The following is a 20358-nucleotide window of genomic DNA, read 5'->3' on the forward strand; positions in this document are numbered from 1 at the left end:
TATCCTCAAGTCACCAGCTCCTCTTTCACCTATCCTCAAGTCACCAGCTCCTCTTTCACCTATCCTCAAGTCACCAGCTCCCCTTTCACCTATCCTCAAGTCACCAGCTCCTCTTTCACCTATCCTCAAGTCACCAGGTCCTCTTTCACCTATCCTCAAGTCACCAGCTCCTCTTTCACCTATCCTCAAGTCACCTCACCAGGCTCAGTTACTCATTAGAGTCCACTAGAGGCACTGACACCACCTTTTCACTGCCAATACTGATTCAGAGTCCTAACCTTCCAGTATGAGCCAATACCGGGTACCGAGACGTTCCATCGCTTTCACAGAACAGTACAGGCTTCGGTTTGGGGTCGTCAGACAGATACGATGTGATATACAGTACGAGAGATCTAACATGTGTCAAGAATCACATCAAATCACAACGCTTTGCTTTGATTTCTGACATATTCCATGTGGTCTGGGTATCAGATTTTATCTGTGTTTCATTACACATTTGAGTGCATGCTTACCAACTGTTTGGCCTGTTTTATAGCAACACTACTATCCCCGACATCTAAGAAGGGGGATCCCCCCTTGAACGGCCCTTCTAAGGTTTCTCCCCTCCACATTGCCTGTGGTGCTTTTTCCCCCCTATTGCTAGGTTTTTAGTGAGTTTGTCCTTACCTTCATGTATGTCTGGGAGTGTTGCATTCATTTATTTATTTTACATTTAATTTTGGATTTCATGGTGTTTTTGTTTTGTGCTTGATTTATTGTGATGTTTCTTCTTGAATTGTTTAAAGAAGACGTGTCCGGCCTGTGGAGACATTAACGTGTGTTGTCGGGCCTTACAAATACATTTGATTTGATTTGATCAGATTTTTTGTATGGGCTAAATTGTCATGTTTTAGCATGGTATCAGACCATTATCTGACAGCAGTATCTGTAGGGGTGGATCCCATAGCACCGACAGCGATTACATGACGACACACTGTGGTCCTGCTATACCTGTAAGACTTGGCCAGCCGGATAGCGGGGGATGGCTTGCCAGGCGAGGAAGAGGAGGCGGAGGAGGGAAGGCGCTGGGTGGTAGCGTAGCCCGGTGTCTCAGAGGACGAGCCCAGGCGCTGGAGCTTGTTGGGGGAGCCTGACCCCCCCCCTCCTCCCGTAGAGAGGGGAGAGCTGACACGCTGAGAGGGCAGGGTGGAGCTAGAGTAGTAGATACCTGAGAAGAGAGAGAGATGTGGAGAGAGAGGGAGGAGAGAAATACAGAAAAGAGGGAGAGAGGTAGAGACAGAGGGGGATAGAGAGATAGAGGGGTAGATAAGTAGATACAGAGGGGGGAGAGGGAGAGATAGATAGAGAGAGAAAGAGATAGAGCGGTGGAAAGGCAAAATACATTTAAGGGAGGATCACATGAAAAACAGGCAGATATCTTTTAAGTGTGGTTCATTATGCATTCTCTTGGATTTAGAACAAGCTTATGCGATTTGCAGTGGACAGTTTTCTCATTTCCCAGCCTTTAGAGAGTACATTTGAATAGAACAGAATAGAACAGAACATAATATAATATAACAGAGAGTAAAAGGAAAGTAGGTGTTACTGACACATATTGTACTAGATTGTATTAGTCAAGTCAAGTCAAGTCAATTTTATTTATATAGCACATTTCCAGGCAGCGGCAGCTGGCACCAAAGTGCTTCACAGGCAGGTTGATAAAAACAAAATAATGTGATGCAAGATATAAGATTAAAAACATAATAAAGTAATAAAAACTAAATAATATGATGCAAGATATAAGATTAAAAACATAGTAAAGCGATGAAAGTAATAAAAACAGGTAGGACACAGTAAAACAAAGAGGATAGAAGGGCCAGGGGTCTAGTGGTGATTAAGTGGGGGGGAAGGCCAAGGAGAACAGGTAGGTTTTTAAAAGTGATTTAAAAGCCTGCACGGTCTGGGCGGTCCGTACGCTGAGGGGGAGGCTGTTCCACAATCTAGGCGCTGCGGTGGAGAAAGCTCTGTCTCCCCTAGTCTTGACCCTAGTTCTAGGCACCACCAGTAGAAGCTGGTCAGCTGATCTGAGGGATCGTGGGGGGTGTGGCGGTGCAGGAGTTCGGACAGATAGGGAGGAGCCGTGCCATTTAGTGATTTAAAAACATTTAGGGCTAATTTAAAATCGACCCTAAAGCGGACAGGCAGCCAGTAGAGCGAGGCCAAAACTGGGCTGATATGTTCATGTTTTTTTGTTTTGGTGAGGAGGCACGCGGCTGCGTTCTGCACCAGTTGTAGGCGGCGAAGCAAGGATTTGTCGATGCCCGTGTGAAGGGCATTGCAGTAGTCGAGGCGAGTGGTGACAAAGGCATGTATCACTGTCTCTAGGTTACTTTGGGAGAGGTATGCCTTTGTCTTCGCCAGGAGTCTAAGGTGGTAAAAACTGTTCTTGACTACGGCGCTGACCTGTTTTTCAAATTTAAAATTGCTGTCGAAGATGACCCCGAGGTTCCTGACAGAGGTGGAGAGGTTTGGACCCAGGGGACCAAGTGCGTCAATGAGGGGGGTCGGGGGGGCACTATTAAAAACAATGACCTCAGTTTTCCCTTCGTTTAATGTCAGGGAGTTTTCAGACATCCAGCACTTGATTTCTGCCAGGCAGTCAAGTAGTGGTGTTATTGATGTTTTCCCTTGGGTGGGTTTTAAGGGGAGGTAGACCTGCACGTCATCGGCGGTATTAGATTAGAGTGTACTTTATTGTCATTATATTTGCATACAACAAGATTTGGGACTCAAACTTAAGGTGCAGTAGTGGAATATAAAACAACACAAGTAATAAAATATAAACATAAAATACTATACAATAAAACAATGTTACAATACTGTACAATATACAAAATAAAAACAATATACAAAATAACAATCACAGTGTCAGACGGTAGTGGGTGGGTATTGCACTTGAGGGGTAGGATGTTGCACAGTGTGGGAGGAGGGGGAAAGTGTGTTTATGTGTGTGTGTATGTGTTGTGTGTGTGTGTGTGTGTGTGTGTGTGTGTTGTGCATGTGTGTGTGGGGGGGGGGGGGGGGTATTAAAACGTATCCAGTAGACCCTGAACTAGAGTAAGGGTGAGGTGGGGTGGAGACTGTCTCTCTTATAGGACATACTGAGGGGATGAGAAAAGGGATTAATGGCAGAGAGCAGTGTTACTGAGACAGACTCTGATCCGGAGTGATGTGAGAATGAGAGAGGGATGGAGGGAGCAAGCAGGATAAAGGAGGGAAGGAGTGTGGCGGGTGAACCTGAGAGATGGGGGTGGGGGGGTGTAATCCCTTTAGGGAAATTGTCTTTTGGCACATCTCGCAGAGACACATATGCACTCTGTTACATTTTCACAGCTTAAGAGAGCAGCGGGTCAGCCGTTTGCTGCATCAGGGCCAGATGTACGAAAACCATTTTGTGCCTCATTTTAGGGGTAGATGTGGTGCATTTAGCCTCCATGTAATGTGTGGTGTGTTTACTGAAGCTGCACACCGGCTTGTCTCACAGCTCCCTGAGTGTGCATCCTTGCATCTCCAATGTTGGTGATTTTCATGTTTTTACTTGGATTGCAAGTTGCCATGAGCCAGTTTAATGACCCTAATGACCCACAGAACACATTTAAAATCCAGCTTACAAATATATCACTCTGAAAACTGGCTTGTTTTTTCTTAATTCCTGAAAACTCTACTTTTTGGAAGTACAATATGCTGTACATGTATATACTTCAGGGGATTCAGAACCATTTGCTGCACCCCTAAAGCAGATACAAATAACTACATAGGTTTACAAAGATGTACACCTTTGCACCTCAATTCAGGTGCAGATAAGGTGCATAATGTGTGGTATTTACTGGAGGTAAACTGAAGGTGTATACACAGCTCACTGAGTCAAGGCAAACTGTAAGGCAAAATACATTTAAGGGAGGATCACATGAAAAACAGGCAGATATCTTTTAAGTGTGGTTCATTATGCATTCTCTTGGATTTAGAACAAGCTTATGCGATTTGCAGTGGACCGTTTTCTCATTTCCCAGCCTTTAGAGAGTACATTTGAATAGAACAGAATAGAACAGAACATAATATAATATAACAGAACATAATATAATATGACATAATAGAATAGAGCAGAACAGAATATAATAAAATAGAACATGTGCACGTGGTTGTGAAAAGTTACCCCCTTTCTCTCACACCTTTGACCAACTAATATTGCTATGTATTGCCATATTGCAGACATATTGTAGACATTGGTCCTCATTCTCGAACGTGTTCATACGTGCCTTTGTAAATATCTTGGTATATTCGTACCAACAGATTTACGGAAATCCTCATCCGGATTCCTAAACGTGTGAAACGGTCTCCGTAAGTGGGCAAAATGTTCGCAGCTGTGCTCCGTTGAATGAACTGACGTCACTCATTCTTAAACTCCAGGCGCGTTCTAGTATATCCTCATTTGCATACAGACACGCCCCACCAGCTCCTTATAAGGTCAGGGCCGTGTGCAAAACGGAAGTGAGAGGGTCTGCCGGTGCATCTCTGCTGTGTTGATCATTGTATTCAACAGGTAGCACGGAACCGATTTGCGACTGATCACAATTCGATTAGATTAAAATGTACTGTCATCATACAGCACAAGTACAATACAACATCCAACCAGAGTGCAAATGTAATAGTAAAGTGCAATAGTAATTAATTTGGGATAAATAGTTGGGGAGTCAAGTCGATTCTACAGACATCGGAATTAAATAATTATAATGATAATAAATATGACAATTATGTTTTGCATTTATAGTCATGACTCAATGAGGAATCTGAGCGGTACACACTGTATGTACAGTATCTTCACTAAGTCACCTGCCTCACCTGCTGCCTCTTAGTAACCCAATCGCGTAATATAGTGGAATAGACTAAGAATAGATGAACAAATTCCATATAAACTAGTTCATTAACGATGTGTGTATACTGTACTAATTTGTGTCTCACCATTCACCCCCCCCCCCCAATAAATTGGTCAAATTATGCTAAATAACTCATTGTTATGCCGTTGGGTGAAAAAAAAACTATAGCCAACTATACTGCCCTGTCAAGGCTAATCGCAGTAACTTGAAAAAAGTCAAAATTTAGTTATGAGTGAAATTGACCTTGTCAATAAATGTTTTATCTTGTGACCAAGTTTCAGATGTTAATGTCGCTCAGTTTTGGAGATATGGGGTTTTAAAAACTGCAGTAACTACAAAATCACACTCAAAACCCAGGCAGACCGCAGTAACTTCCAAACAGTGAAAAATGGCTTTAAAGTGTTTTGACTTGCCATCCAAAATGTGTTATAGGTAGATAGATGATAGTACCCAGATTTAACATGTATTAATGAAGTAATCTTTAGGTATACAAAAATATGACATAATTATTTTAATTAACCCCAAAAAAGCAGATACTGCACTCTGCTGCACGATTTCCTTAAATAATTATAGAGGTAATGTACAGGCAAAGTGCAGTAACTTCAAATACAATGTTGTTTTCCCTCCAGCTTTCATAACTTAACCTAGCCATTTTGAAAATGAAATTTAATACCTGAATATATTGGAATGATGATGATGATCCAAATAAAATGGCTAGGTTAAGTTATGAAAGCTGGAGGGAAAACAACATTGTATTTGAAGTTACTGCACGTTGCCTGTACATTACCTGTATAATTATTTAAGGAAATCATGCAGCAGAGTGCAGTATCTGCTTTTTTGGGGTTAATTAAAATAACTACGTCATATTTTTGTATGCCTAAAGATTACTTCATTAATACATGTTACATCTGGGTACTATCATCTATCTACCTATAACACATTTTGGATGGCAAGTCAAAAAACTTTAAAGCCATTTTTCTCAGTTTCACTGTTTGGAAGTTACCGCGGTCTGCCTTGACAGGGCAGTATAGCCTCGCCTAATGTTCGTCTCACCCGCCGCCTATGGTCCTCAGGCACGTTAAGACCTCAGTTATTTCACATCCAACGTCACTCCGTTCCAATTTGACGACTAAACACTCCCCCTTCATTTTGAGTGATAGTCAATTAGAGGGTTAGTGACATATCAAAGTGGTGAAGAACCGAGGTGGTGGAGTTGCTACTGCAATGCCTGCTGGGACAGCAAAGCATGAACCCTCAGCCTTTGAGCCAGCACTTTGACTGACCCAGTCTGGAGGGAGCGGAGCAGCCACGCCCCTTTTACACATTAGGCAAACTCTGAACTCTGAACTGAGGTCTCTCACAGATTGGTTAGAATGCCCATTTGTACAAAAACATTACGGTTGTTATGTGTTGATATATGAAAATATATATATATGATATGATGTAAAATTTATATTATATATTAAAAAATCAATTAGTGTTTTATTATTTGACCTCATAAACAAGTCTCAATGGAACCATGACATCATGCTTTTCCAGTGTTCTACCTGCACACATTTGAAATAAAGAGAAGCACATACACATTCTGTGGGAGGTCTATTGGAACACGCTTAAAAACATGGCAGTGGCTCACGTGAACGTGCAAATGTGAGTGTTTAAGAGGAGCGTGGAGCAGTTAGGGGTCACACCACTATACTCTCTGACCGGACTCATATCTAACGGGTCACTCAGCCAGACAATCCCAACACCCAGGAGGGGTCTTATCAAGGGCTCTATGTTGGCCGTATATATCCTCACCATTAAACTAGGGCGCTTTCTCTGCCTATCGCTCCAGAATATCTCGCTTATTCTCAGAGGTCAATGTTTTGTCAGGTATGAAATGAAATAGATACGAGAGTGCGATTGAGAGGAGCGGGGATTGGGGGGGGGGGGGGACCCTGAGGCCCGGTAAGTACGCTAGCTGAGAGATACCGTTACAATAGGAAAGATAGGAGAGGCGACGGGGAGGCAGGATAGCGATGACTGAAATGGACTCTGAAATAGAGTAGCGATGTGCTTTAGGGATTGAGTAAAAAAAGAAAAGGGGAAAAAAAGGGGTGTGAAGACTAGAGTGTGATTAGGAAAGCCTGAGCCGCATATTTGACTTGGAGCTGGAGTAGATAGCCAACTGTCAGATCTATAGTGCTAGATACAGTTATACTATAAATGTATTGTGATGTCCCAAAATTATGTGTTGTATGTATGGTTGTTGATGTTTTTTTATTTGAATTTTTTTAGGTTTATTTTAGCATTTTTACAGCTTCCTTTTTATGGCCATACAAGACCGACAGAGGAGAGGGAGAACGGGAGAAGATGTGGGGAGGACATGCGACAAATCATCTCCGGGAGCGGGAGGCGAACCTGGGACGGCCACGTAGGTGTGCGAGGCACTGTGCGGTGCGCCACCAGGGCGCCCGGTTGTTGACGTTTATGATGTTTTTTGGTACAAAGAAAGAATTCCACGAGGGGCAATCAAGTTTCAATGAATTGATTAATTAAATAACTCATTCGTTCTTTCATTCATTCATTAAGAGCAATGTGCTCAGCAAACCTAATCTGGGTAAATATAACTTGTGTCAGTTATTTGAGTAGGGTTCTCACCAGTAGCACCAAGTTGTGTCCTGAGCCTGGGAGCACTTCAAGCAGCCCCACGCCAATCTCAAAACTTTAAACATCCCATGAAATAAAACATATGTTTGTCTTCATTTTACCCCTTTTGTCTGCGCCTATAGTCCTCGTTTTGTGCCAGAAAATTCACAAAAGTAATTGCCATTTAATTTTTTTGTCTAAGCTTTCTCTTCCTGGAAAAGGTACCCAAGTCGTGAGTTGTGACACTCTGCACAAATGTCCAATACCAGTCTAGTTAACTAAAATAAAATGCAGGACAGTCCAGTCTAGAGATAGATGAGGAAGAGGAAGAGGAGGAGAATGAGGAAGAAGAGGAGCCCTTACCTGAACCTGCTCCACTCTGCTGCTGCTGGGCTACACGACTAGAAGTCACCTGGAGATAGGAGAGGGAGGAGAGGAGGAGGATAGGGGAGGAGAGGAGGAGGAGAGGGGATGAGAGGAGGAGAGGAGGGGATGTGAGGAGGAGAGGAGAGGACAAGAGAGGAGATGAGAGGGAGGCAGAAGAGGGGAGAGGAGAGGAGATGAGAGGGAGGATAGAGGGATGAGGAGAGATATATAATAAAGAAGAGATGGAAAGAGAGCAGGAGAGGGGGAGAGGGAGTAGAAAGGTGGAAGGGGTGAAAAGAAAGTGGAGACGGTACAGATAAGAAGGTAGGAGGTAAAGATGGAGGAAGGGATGTAGGCAAGGAAGGAAGGAAGGCAGAAAGGAAGGAAAGGAAGATAAATAAGTAAGTAGGGGGCACATTTGAAAACAACAGTCTTCAATAGTGTCTTCAAGGAGTTCTGTCAAGATGTCAAGGAGAAGTAGGGAAACAAAAATAGTTAGTAATGAGATCCAGGATTAAAATAGTTACAGTCGAGGTGACTCACAAGTTGTGCTTCAGTCAAAGGGTGAATAATCCCTATACCTTGCTGAACCTTCTGTGACAGAATGAAGATGTTTATTCTTGTTTATAGTGACTTGTTCACTGTTCAAAGCTTGCAAAGCTGTAGCCACTAATTCCAACATCCATAGACAGCCCATATACGACTATACTGTAAAACAGACAAATATATAGTATAGAAATAGAACATTTTAATATACTGTATTTTTTAACATTCTGAATCGCCACGCAAAACGCTAGATGAATATGACCACCTCTATGGCAAAACCTCATTCAACCGGTTCCTGGTTCCACTTCCTGGACTTTCCTAACACACTACATCACACAACGTAAGAGTATACTGTACACAGCCTATGTTCGATCGATAATCAACCTGTTAAGCCTTAGCCATATTTTCAGTAAATTTTCCTAAAGGTACATACCCAAGTAAATGGAAGATTGCTCCACTTCTACAAGACTATTTGCATGTTATTGGGACATCTACTGTATGGACCCCAGGGAATGTATTGACATACAGTTTCTAGTAACAATGACAGAAGCAACATAACGCTCAAACAAACGTTTCCTGGGAGGTTTCACATGGCAGCGTTAACCCAGCAAGACCCGGATATATTTCTACTTGAAAAAAATAATGCAACCTTTCAGATGGTGTTGTAGGGGTACTTTGGAGAGGAAAATATAGAGTTACTTACTTATATGCAAATATCCTGGCCAATGGCATTGCAAGACTAAACAATAGGATCCAATGATGATGTTTAGGTGAAATACACAATGTTACACATGCACAAACTGTGGGCCTTGCAGGGTTAAACTTGATCAACCCGAGACTCCAGTGAGTAATTGGATCTTTGAAAAAAAATAGACAAATGAATAAACAGCTTGCACAGTGCGGGGCTCCAGCGGTCCGCTTATTTATGTGGTGACGTTTCAAGCCGCCGCTCTTATTCAGGGTCTGACAGAAGAAGAGCAACGGCTTGACACGTCACCACTTGGGTGCAATAAATAAGTGGACTTTTTAAGAGCCCTGCAGTGTGTGTGAACCGTTTATTCATTTGTCTATTTTAATTTGCTCACGTTGGGCTCTTGGGTGCAGATGTGTGTGAAACGCTCCCGCTTGTAATTGGATCTTTCCCCTGAGAGACGGTCTCGTGACAGCACACGGCGCTCTCATCATGCGGAGAGACACACTCGCCACATGTTCATTTGTGTCCCGATTTTGAACCATATTTTAGAACAGGGGTTTTTACACTTTATTTTCCCCATGGCGGGACCCACCAGACATCCAGTGGTAGAGTGAATGACGCGTACTACGCACACACACTCCATTCACACGCACTGAATTTAAAGGAGGAGAGGAGTGGGGAGCGGAGAGAAAAGAGATTGTAGACGATGAGTGAGGATGATACGTTGCTCGGTAACAACACCTGCGGTTAAGCCTCCCGTCCACAAACATCAAAACCGCTGACGATCAGTTGACGTAATGCTAAACTTGAAGGTGCAATAGATAACACTCAGCCAATGGGAATCAGGTGCATTCCACATGGGGACATGGGAAGTAGGGAGGGGATAGATGACTGCAACATGTAAACAACAACAACATGAATGAATGAATGAATGAATGAATGAATGAATGAATGAATGAAAACTTTATTAACAGATTGCAGAATGGGTACAGTGCAGTACAGCTCAATACATACAATTGTTAAGGGGATGCAGACCAGAGAAAGACTTTCGTCTTGTTTCCACCAGGGTCCCCCATTTCCAATTCATCGTAACATATATGACATACATGACATACAGATAGACAGTACTGCTACATCTATACATTTATGACATACCAGATTTGCAATTACAGTACTGTATTTGTGATACAAAAAGAGTCCAGAAAGAAAAGAGTGTATACATTAGGCGTAGAAACTGTACATTGGATTGGGTAGGTGGGGGTGGGACTGTACATTGGAGGTGGTTGGGGGGGGGGGGCATAATTGCGGCATATATGTGGCATAATTGCGAAACGTGTTTAGTCCCTTGTTTGAGCCGAATCTGGGTTTAACATGATTTGTGGAGCTCCCTCTGGTGTTGTGATCGTGGTATTCACTGACCTTTGGGAAGTATTTAGTCATGTACATGGGTACCTTGGTCGTGTAGTGTATCTTGTAGACCAGGCCCATTGCAAGTTGCTGTACTCTGTCGTCTACTCTAAGCCATCCTAGGTTGTCAAAGTGGGCAGGGGTGAGGTGGGTTCTAGGAGTAAGGTCAAGCAGTAGTCTGACCAGTTTGTTTTGAGATGTTTGTAATTTTGTTTTTAGCGCCTTTGAGGTGCTTTGGTACCATGAGGTGCAAGCATAGTCGTAGTACCCTTGAATGAGTGCTCCTGCTAGAGTCTTCAGGGTATTCTTGTTTACCAGTGAGGAGATCCGGTACAAGAAACGAGTTCGTTGGTTGACTTTTTTTATTACATTGGATGCCATTTTGTCACAGGAAGGATTTGCCTCTAGGATGGAACCCAGGTAGGTAATACATGTTGTACCTGCAAAGAAAATGTTAATGATATATTAACTAATACATTTCTTTGGGGGCAAAAGCAATACTTTTATTTCACACATTTCTAAAAAGCTCCGGGGGTGCATTATATATGTGACCGTGTGGTGTGCCCAAGTTGCGGAAGTGAAATGACGGCAAATCACAATATAATTTATTTACATTTAATATATTATCACAGTTTGAATCTTTAAGAACATGTTTACTATAAAAGCTAACAGTTATAGAATCTATAATAGTAACATTTCTTTGTTTAAAGTAGGGATGGCCGATATTATCGGCCGATATCGGCATAAAAATGTGATATCGGAAAATATCTGTATCGGTTTTCAATTTTTTTTTTTTTTTTTTTACATTTCTATAACCTTTATTTATCCAGGCAAGCATAATGTTGTCAAATGTCAAAAGTATGCATAATGTTGTGTTAATTCCACAACAAGAGATATGTAATGTTAATTACCTGAAATTATTCCATTTTTTTTGGGGGGGGGGCCCTGCATATATCGGTATCGGTTGATATCGATTGATATCGGTATCGGAAATTAAGAGTTGGACAATATCGGTATATCGGTATCGGTAAAAAAGCCAATATCGAGCATCCCTAGTTTAAAGTCATGCTGTTCTGAGACAGTTTTTCCTCATTGCGTGGGAGCGGAGTTAACTTTCCATGTGAATGAAGCCTCGGAGTGCCTCGGAGTTTCGAGCAACGCCCATAAACACATTAGCACATGGGCTTTGTTTTGGTGGAGGAGGACGACTCTGTTAACGGGGCGTTGCACCGGGTTATTCAACGGAATCAACCATGAGATCGGTCGAAGACATGGCTTGGGATTGTCTGTCGTGCAACGCTCTGCTTTCAAGTTGTTGACTTGTAAACATTGGACGGTCCAAATGCGGGACGTCGCCCACACTCACACACATCGCGGCACTTTGCGCTCGTCTGCCCGGCTGCGTTTCTCCCGATCATTCAATACATTGTATGACGTGAAATAAATCTCGGACCGGTACGGGGGCGATCGGGCTTAAGAGGTTAAATGTCCTATTTATTATTGCATGCTTTCAGTCTCAGTTACAAGATGAAGCGGGGGCTGATCGCAACGAGAATAATGGATAACCATGCCGAATTAACACCGGTACACACATTACAAGAAGATTTCATGGGAATGTTAAAAAACTTTGGACCTGTACTACATAAGACGTCAGGCTATGGAACCGTTATGTTTGCCAGCTCCTACTTCTCAGCTAGAACTTAAAAACAGGCATATGGCAAACACTAAACAGAAAATGTAAGTACACAAAACTTTTACTTCAGTGTGTTCAAACCTCTACTCAAAACTGTTTTTCCGTTATTGTGTAAGACACACATACTGTTACCTTTCAAAAGAGACCAGACTCATGCATGTGCTATAAGTATAAAGTATAATAAATGGCAAATTACTTTGGGTATGCAATCATCAAAAACGACTTATTCATCCTATGGAGATACTGATGCAAGTCAGTTTTAACATTCTCAGAGACCACAGTCTTGAACACACACACACACACACAAGACACATGGACCCTGCACATCTCTGTATAATGTAACATCTGTATAATGACAATAAAGAGTCTATATAAATATGCTATTCTATTTTATTTTAAGTTTGTATAACAGCTATTTTCACAGTCATGACAGCATTTACTGTGACAGCACTTACTGATACTTATGTTAATGCTATTCCAGTGAGGGGAGTGGCTGGGCTGGTTGTAGGGGAGTATCTATAGCACGTTTAACGTTCTGAATTGTACTAGATTGGCAAATGTTTCCATTTGTTTCAGAACCGTACTGCACATAGGTAGGCTATAGACAGGTAAAACGCATTGTCCAAAATCAAAAGTCTAGCGCTTCTAACAAGACACGGTGGTGTAGTGTAGTGGTTAACACTGTCGCCTCACAGCAAGAAGGTCCAGGGTTCGATTCCCGCTTGGGGACCAGGTTTCCATGATGCCAGGTACTCAGGTCTCCCAGGCCTTTCTGTGTGGAGTTTGCATGTTCTTCCCGTGCTCGCAAGGGTTTCCCCCCCGATAAGATAAACCCAATGCACAACAGATCGCTAACGCTGTGGCGTCATTGACGAAGACGGACAGGAGCACTTGGATTGGTCCCCGGGGCGCGGCTCACGTTGACGCCCCATCTGCTCCCGGCTGCCCATGGGGGGAAGGACAACGGGATGGGAAAAGTGCAGAGAGACATTTCATTGGCGACTCAGTGCATGTGTGTGTGTGTGTGTTCCTGTGGGTCGCCCATCTTGCGTGTGTGTGTTAAAAACTGCATGACAAATAAAGACTTCTAGTCTAACAATTATTAAGACAACCCAGAGCAACGTGAGGATCTTAAACGGGATAACTGGACACAGTCAGGGAACGTTATATATCCTGTCAAAAAATAAGTAAAGCAGAACTAAAGCTATAGAAAAAAAGAAAAAGTAAAGCAGCATAAGCCTTGCACCAAACAGCCACTCCATCATTAACCGCGGAGAGGGTGTGATTGTGAATATTCATTCAATCACGTATTTATCCTCGAAGAAGGCATGTGAGGTTTCCCATCATTTACAATGCAGTTGAGATTTACAGGCATATTAAAAACAGTATGAAGATATGGAAAGAAAATGAACTCAGACAAATTAGACATTGAATAAATAGGACAAAAAATTCAAAGAAAGATGAAAATGAATAAACAGACACAGACTGAAATAGGGAGATTTATTTTCTCAACTGTCCATAGGATGTTGGGTATTGATTTTTATCGAGCGTTGAAGATAATTCCAAGAAGCTGGGGCATTAAAAAGAAAAAAGGCTGACTTTCCAAGCTCAGTTTGCACTCTGGGGACCTTAAGCACTCAGTTTGAACTCTGGGGACTTAAGCATAAGCCAATAATTTGTCAGATAGGGTCCATAGTTCCAATCTAGCAACATTGTGATATAAAGTGGTAATTTCCTGGCAATGGCCTTAATGACAAACAGATATCAATGTTTATTTCGCTCTTCTGCCAGAGAAGACCAACCCACTTTATAATACAGGATGCAGTGGTGAGTACAAAATCTATCACCAGTAAAAACAAATCTGAGAGAGCAGAATGATCATGTCTAGAGAGTGGAAGGAGCAGCACTTCTATAAATCACATCTCCATAATCCAAGACAGATAAAAAAAACTGCTTCAACAACCCTCTTTCTCTTACTCATTGGGAAGCTGGTTCTGTTCCTGTACAAGAAACACATTTAGCCAGTTTACTGGCAATATTGTCTATATGGTACTTAAATGTAAGTTTCTCATCACGCCAGATGCCAATATATTTGTAATATGTAACTCTAACAGACCCATTCACAGTCGATACAAGTATATCATTGTAAACGATATCTCTAGCCAACATCATGTTTTCTTTTTTGCTTGCATTAAATAGAATATCTTGCAGAGCATTAAATGGCTCTCAATGGCTAGTTGTACAGAGTCAATAATACAATAGACAATAGTGTCATCTGAATCAAGATGAACTTGACACCCACACAAGTATAAATGGTAAATGAGACAGGGCCCATGATTGATCCTTGCGGGACACCTTTTGTAACGGGCAAGATTGAGTTTCCCCAGTTTTCACACACTGAAGTCTATCAGACAAATAACCAACCACAAGCATTTGCATCAAAACCAACACTGTGTGGTCTATTTAAAAGAAGAGAATAGTCAACTGTATTGAATGCTTTTGATATATCTACAATTAGTGAAGCACAATGTTTTCTTTTACCTAGGGTAGATACTATGTAATTTACAACGAGTATAAAAGGTAGTGGCTGAAAATATAGTATGAGTTAGCGGCTTGCCACATCAGATGCTTCTTGGTGCTAATATATTCCTGTGAGTCCTCTGAGACTGCCAGGAACATATGCTAGCCATCCACTGGGCCTCATGTGGCCTTATGGTGGTGACAAGACATCTGCAAGGTGATTCTCATGAAGTTTACAGTATTCTGTATTCATGTAGGACCACACATAGTTTCCAGATCATTACATTCACCCTGTCACCCTGTCAGCATGAGAAAATAAGATATGCAAATACTGTAGAGTAGTGTTTTTCAACCTGGGGGTTGTGAAAAGTTATATACATTTTTGATCCACTTTTTCTCCCATCCCAATTTCGTGTTTCCAATTCTCCCCTCCCCTGTCTTGAACATTGCTCGACTATGCCCCCCACTGGTCGGTTGTAGGGAGGATAGAAGCCTTGCATCACGTGTCCCCTCCGGTACATGAGGAGGCAGCCTGTCACATCTTTTCACCTGCCAGCGCGGACTCTCAGTGGCGAGGTGTAACGCATGGGAGGCTCACACTACCCCCACTACTTCCTGTCTCTGCTGTGCAGGAGTCCCCCAACCGACCTGTAGGAGTCGCTGTCCACAACGTCCAAATCCCCACCCATCGACTTCCACCCGCTGGCTCTGCCAATTGAGCCAGTATGACGGCCGGCCCAAGCCGGAGGCAACGCTGACACCCGGATTTGAGACCGGAGTCTCTTGCATTGGTGACGAGCGCAATCTCCGCTGCGCCACCCAGCCGCCAAATTTAACATCATGTTCATAATTTTTGTTACAGATGCTTTTCAAATAAAGAGCATTTGAAGTCTAGAGTCGTCATCCTGTCACTAACCTCTTAAACCCTAGCCATATTTTCTGAAAATTCACCTAAAATACATACCTAAGTAAATGGAAGATTGCTCCACATCTACAAGGTCATTTACATGTCCTTGGTATCTAGGGACATCTATGGATCTCAGGGAATGTATTCCCAGTGTCATAAATATTGTGTCTGTTACTAGGCTAGGTAAATTGTAATGAACGAAAGGAGAATATACATTATTTTTATTTTTTTCATCTTTGACAGTGAATAACACCATGCTAACATTCAAGTTTCAAGTTTCTTTAATAGTTGTCATACAGAAGTACAGAATACTTTCATACAAAATGCTTCTTACTGTTACGCTCCAGAGACTGTGTTAGACAAGATAGTATCAAATAACATAGTATAGCATGTAATTTAGAAGAAGAAAATGAGGTCACAGTGTTCGGTATAGACATATGTACAATGTTCTGAGTTACCATATAATATACAATACTATGCAGTGTACTAATGTACAGTACTATCTAGTGCAAAGCAGAAATGGGATGAGGTACAATTTAGGTACAATTTACAGTAAGGTGTACGAGTTGTAGTGCAATCCTTCATCAATAAATATAAAGTGTGGGGAGTGGGTGCTACAGTGTGTTTGTTTAAAGTGGGTGTGTGCTATAAAGTGTGTGGAGTGGGTGCTACAGTGTGTTTGTTTAAAGTGAGTGTGTGCATGTGGATGTGTGTGCTATGTGCGTTTGGTGGTTGTTGTTGTGTAGTGTTCATTCATTGTTCGTTTAGCAGCCTGATGGCCTGGGGATAGAAGCTTCTTCTGAGTCTTGCTGTGCTCGCCTTGAGACTCCGGTATCGCTTGCCTGACCGCAGCAGTTCAAAGAGGCAGTTGTTCGGGTGACTGGAGTCTTTAATGATTCTCTTAGCCTTGCCCTTGCAACGCTTGTTGTAAATGTTCTGGAGGGTGGGGAGCCCCCCTCCAATTGTGCGTTCGGCTGAACGTGTCACTCTTTGTAGTCTGCTTCGGTCTTGTGCAGTGCTATTCCCAAACCAGGAGGTGATGTTGCCGGTCAAGATGCTCTCTATTGTACATGAGTAGAAGTTCTTAAGGATCTTCTGACTGACTTGGAACTTCCTTAGGCGCCTGAGGAAGTAGAGGCGTTGTCGTGCCTTCTTCACAACACTGTCAATGTGTGTGGTCCATGTCAAGTCCTCGGATATGTAGGCTCCGAGGTACTTAAAGCTGTTGACTCTCTCAACCGGTGCCCCGTCGATGCTGAGGGGGCTGTAGTCCTTGACCCCCGACCTCCTGAAGTCCACAATCATCTCCTTTGTTTTGCTGACGTTCAGGGAGAGGCTGTTTTCCTGGCACCATCCCGCCAGGACCTTGACCTCTTCCAGGTAGGCCCTCTCGTCGTTGGCAGAGATCAGGCCCACCACCACTGTGTCGTCAGCTAATTTGATGATTGTATTGCTACTCCGCTGAGCCACACAGTCGTGTGTGTACAGGGAGTAGAGGAGGGGACTCAGAACACAGCCCTGGGGGGCCCCTATGTTGAGGGTGATGGATGAGGAGGTGCAGTTGCCTGCTCTCACCACCTGGGGTCTGCGAGTCAGGAAGTCCAAGACCCACTGGCAGAGGTCATAGTTCAAGCCCAGGTCCCTGAGCTTGGCTATGAGTATGGAGGGGACTATGGTATTGAATGCCGAGCTGTAGTCGATGAATAGCATTCTCACATAGTTCCCCTGCCTCTTGTCCAGGTGTGATGCTGCTGTGTGCAGCACATGGGCTATGGCGTCCTCCGTGGACCTGTTGGGGCGGTATGCAAATTGCAGGGGGTCCATGTTGATGGGGAGGGAGGAGCAGATGTAGCCCTTTACTAGCTTCTCAAAGCACTTCATGGCTATGGAGGTGAGAGCTACAGGGCGGTAGTCGTTGAGGCAAGCAGGCTTGGATTTCTTGGGTACAGGGATAATAGTGGACTTCTTCAGGCAGGTGGGGATGACAGCCTGTTCTAAGGACAGGTTAAATATGTCAGTGAATACTGGGGCCAGTTGGTCGGCACAGACTTTTAGGACGCGGCCGGGGATGCCATCCGGACCTGCTGCCTTCCTGATATTCACTTTTTTAAAGGTCCGCCTCACCTCATGCTCTGTTACCCTGAACACTGCGCCTCCATCAGCAGCCGACCCCCCCCCCCCCCCCATTGCCGTGGCTTGTGAGCTGGTGTTGTTATTACCAGCATCAAACCTCGCATAGAAGGTATTGAGGTAATTTGCTAAGGAGATGTCACTGTTCAGTTTGAGGGAGGCGCCTTTGTAGTCTGTCATCGTTTTGAGCCCCTGCCACATAGCCCCTGCCACATGACCAGACATGAAAAATGTAACTCATTCAGCACCTTCTTGAGATCATGTGTACAAAATATCTAAGCTAATTAATAAAGGGCAGGGGGGTTTATGCAGTTAAAGGCAGAAGAAAAGGCAATAAAAAGCAACCTAGCGTTGGTTTGACTACCTTCTAGGTGTTTCACAATGAAGTTAAGGAGGGTGATGGTGGCATCCTCTACCGCCCTCCGCGCTCTTAAGCAAACTGTAAGAGATCAAGTTTATCTTTTTGTCATAATCAGGATCTTGTTTCTAACAATCCTCTCAAAAGCCTTCATAGTCAGAGAAGTAAGGACCACGGGACATCAGTTATTTAGTGATTTGAGAGACTTAAAGCCGCGGTAGGCAACTTTGGAGAAATCAGCAAGAGTGAGTTTACCTGCCCAGCAGAAATAGACCAAGCTCTGCATCACTTCTCAAGCCCATGCACGTGCAACACAGGCTCCCAGAGGCACCAGCAGCTTTAAGCAAATTTGTTCAAAAAGAAAAAAATAATCATTTATTATACAGTATATATATCTTTTACTTTCTTTATTCAGCTTAAAGCTGCTGGTGCCTCTGGGAAAACCTGTGTTGTGCGTGCATGGGCTTGAAAAGTGATGCAGAGCCTGCTCTATTTTTCCATGGCAGGAAAACTCTTGGCAACTTTCCATATTTCACATGCTAACATTGACCAGACATGAAAAATGTAACTCATTCAGCACCTTCTTGAGATCATGTGTACAAAATATCTAAGCTAATTAACAGGGGGTTTTGTAGATACAGTACTGAATTTTTCCATCCGGACACATGCAATTTAAAATATGAATATAGAATATAGAATATCAGGCCTATAAATGACCTTATTATGGCCAAGTCACACATCTATGGATCAGGCCAACTTGTCTCTTTCCAATGGCATAGTTCAATCTGGATTTAGTACCATCAGGCGCCCCTGACAGGGCAGCAAAAACCGTGAATGAAATCTACTGTAAGTACAGTTACTTTTTTATAATGTAAATTGCTCTACCATTTTCATCAGATTGCAATGCAGTTTTTTGCTAGACATTCAGAGAAAGGTAGAGAAACTAACTGTGTTCTATTTTATGGCAATAGCGTTCAGGTTTGTTCCACCCATGAGATATGATCCAGAAAATAACGGTAACAAAATAATTCACGCTGGAAGTCAGATGATTGACAGGGGCTGGCGTGAGCTGGGAAGTCAAATTTTATGAAATTCGAAAGCCCTCGTTATCTTCTCTCAAAAGACTACACTCAAGTTAGGTTGTGTCCTGTAAGGGTTTGGCCCGTGTTGCTACACGGACACATTTGTATGTTGCACGTTAGTTCCTGACTGACCTAGAATTAAAGAGTCAACGTGATCACATCTCTCCGTCTATTATTATCTGTGAACTAAAGGTATAAGGTTTACACAACATGGTGTCAGAAGTGGGATCACTTAGTAAGAAGACGAACTATACAAAATAAAAATAAAAATAAAAAAGAGAAAGACGACGACGAAATGGGAGATGAAGCAGCCCCGTTGCCGTCGCTGCCACAGTTGGCTCCGCCAGGCAGGTTCGACTTCAATAACATTAACGAATGGCCGAGATGTATGAAGCGGTTTGAACGCTATAGAATAGCGTCTGGTTTGAAGAATTCCAGGTAAATGCCTTCATGTATGCGGCGGGAGACGATGCCGAAGATATATTAAGTGTTTTGCCGCTCACAGAGGAACGAAAAAAGAAATACAAAGACGTCACGGATGCGTTCAACGCACATTGCGTCAGTAAGAGGAACGTCATATTTGAAAGAGCATGTTTCAACAGAAGGAACCAAGAACCGGGTGAGAATGTTGAATCCTTTATCACTGCTGTACACACACTGGCTGAACATTGTCAATTTGGAACCCTAAGAGAAGATTTGATAAGGGACAGGATTGTAGTAGGCATAAGAGATGCCAAGCTATCAGAAAACCTGCAAATGGATGCAGATTTAACTCTGGAAAAGGCAATGACTAAAGTGAAGCAGAGTGCAGCAATAAAGAAACAACAGCCCGTCTTAAGAGGCACTGAGCAGCAGGCAGCTGCACAAGTGGAGGCCATACAAAAAATAGATGGCAGAAAGCACAACAATACAGAACTGACACACAGTCTCCTGGATGTGGCAGATGTGGAAATGTAAAAAGACACATGTGGAAAGAATGCCCTGCCCAGGATGCTGAGTGTAGAGTGTGTCATAAAAAAGGACACTTTGCAAAGACATGCAGAACAGGAAAAGGGGTCCATGACATCACACTGGCACACACAGAGACTTCTCAAGATGAAGAGGAGGACTTTGC

General features: G+C 43.0%; 1 protein-coding gene across 1 annotated transcript in view; it reads right to left on the bottom strand.

Annotated features, from left to right (window-relative positions):
• ctnnd2a (catenin (cadherin-associated protein), delta 2a) overlaps positions 1-20358 on the bottom strand; it is a gene marked incomplete at both ends in the record, with an annotated part of 886308 nt that overhangs the window by 546240 nt on the left and 319710 nt on the right. The window contains 2 exons of the mRNA XM_084325908.1: positions 991-1207; positions 7905-7953. Of these exons, the coding sequence (XP_084182034.1) occupies positions 991-1207; positions 7905-7953 (266 nt within the window). The remainder of the gene's footprint in view (positions 1-990; positions 1208-7904; positions 7954-20358) is intronic.

The sequence above is a fragment of the Notolepis coatsorum genome (genome assembly GCF_963971535.1).
Source record: "Notolepis coatsorum genome assembly, chromosome: 12".
NCBI lineage: Eukaryota > Metazoa > Chordata > Actinopteri > Aulopiformes > Paralepididae > Notolepis > Notolepis coatsorum.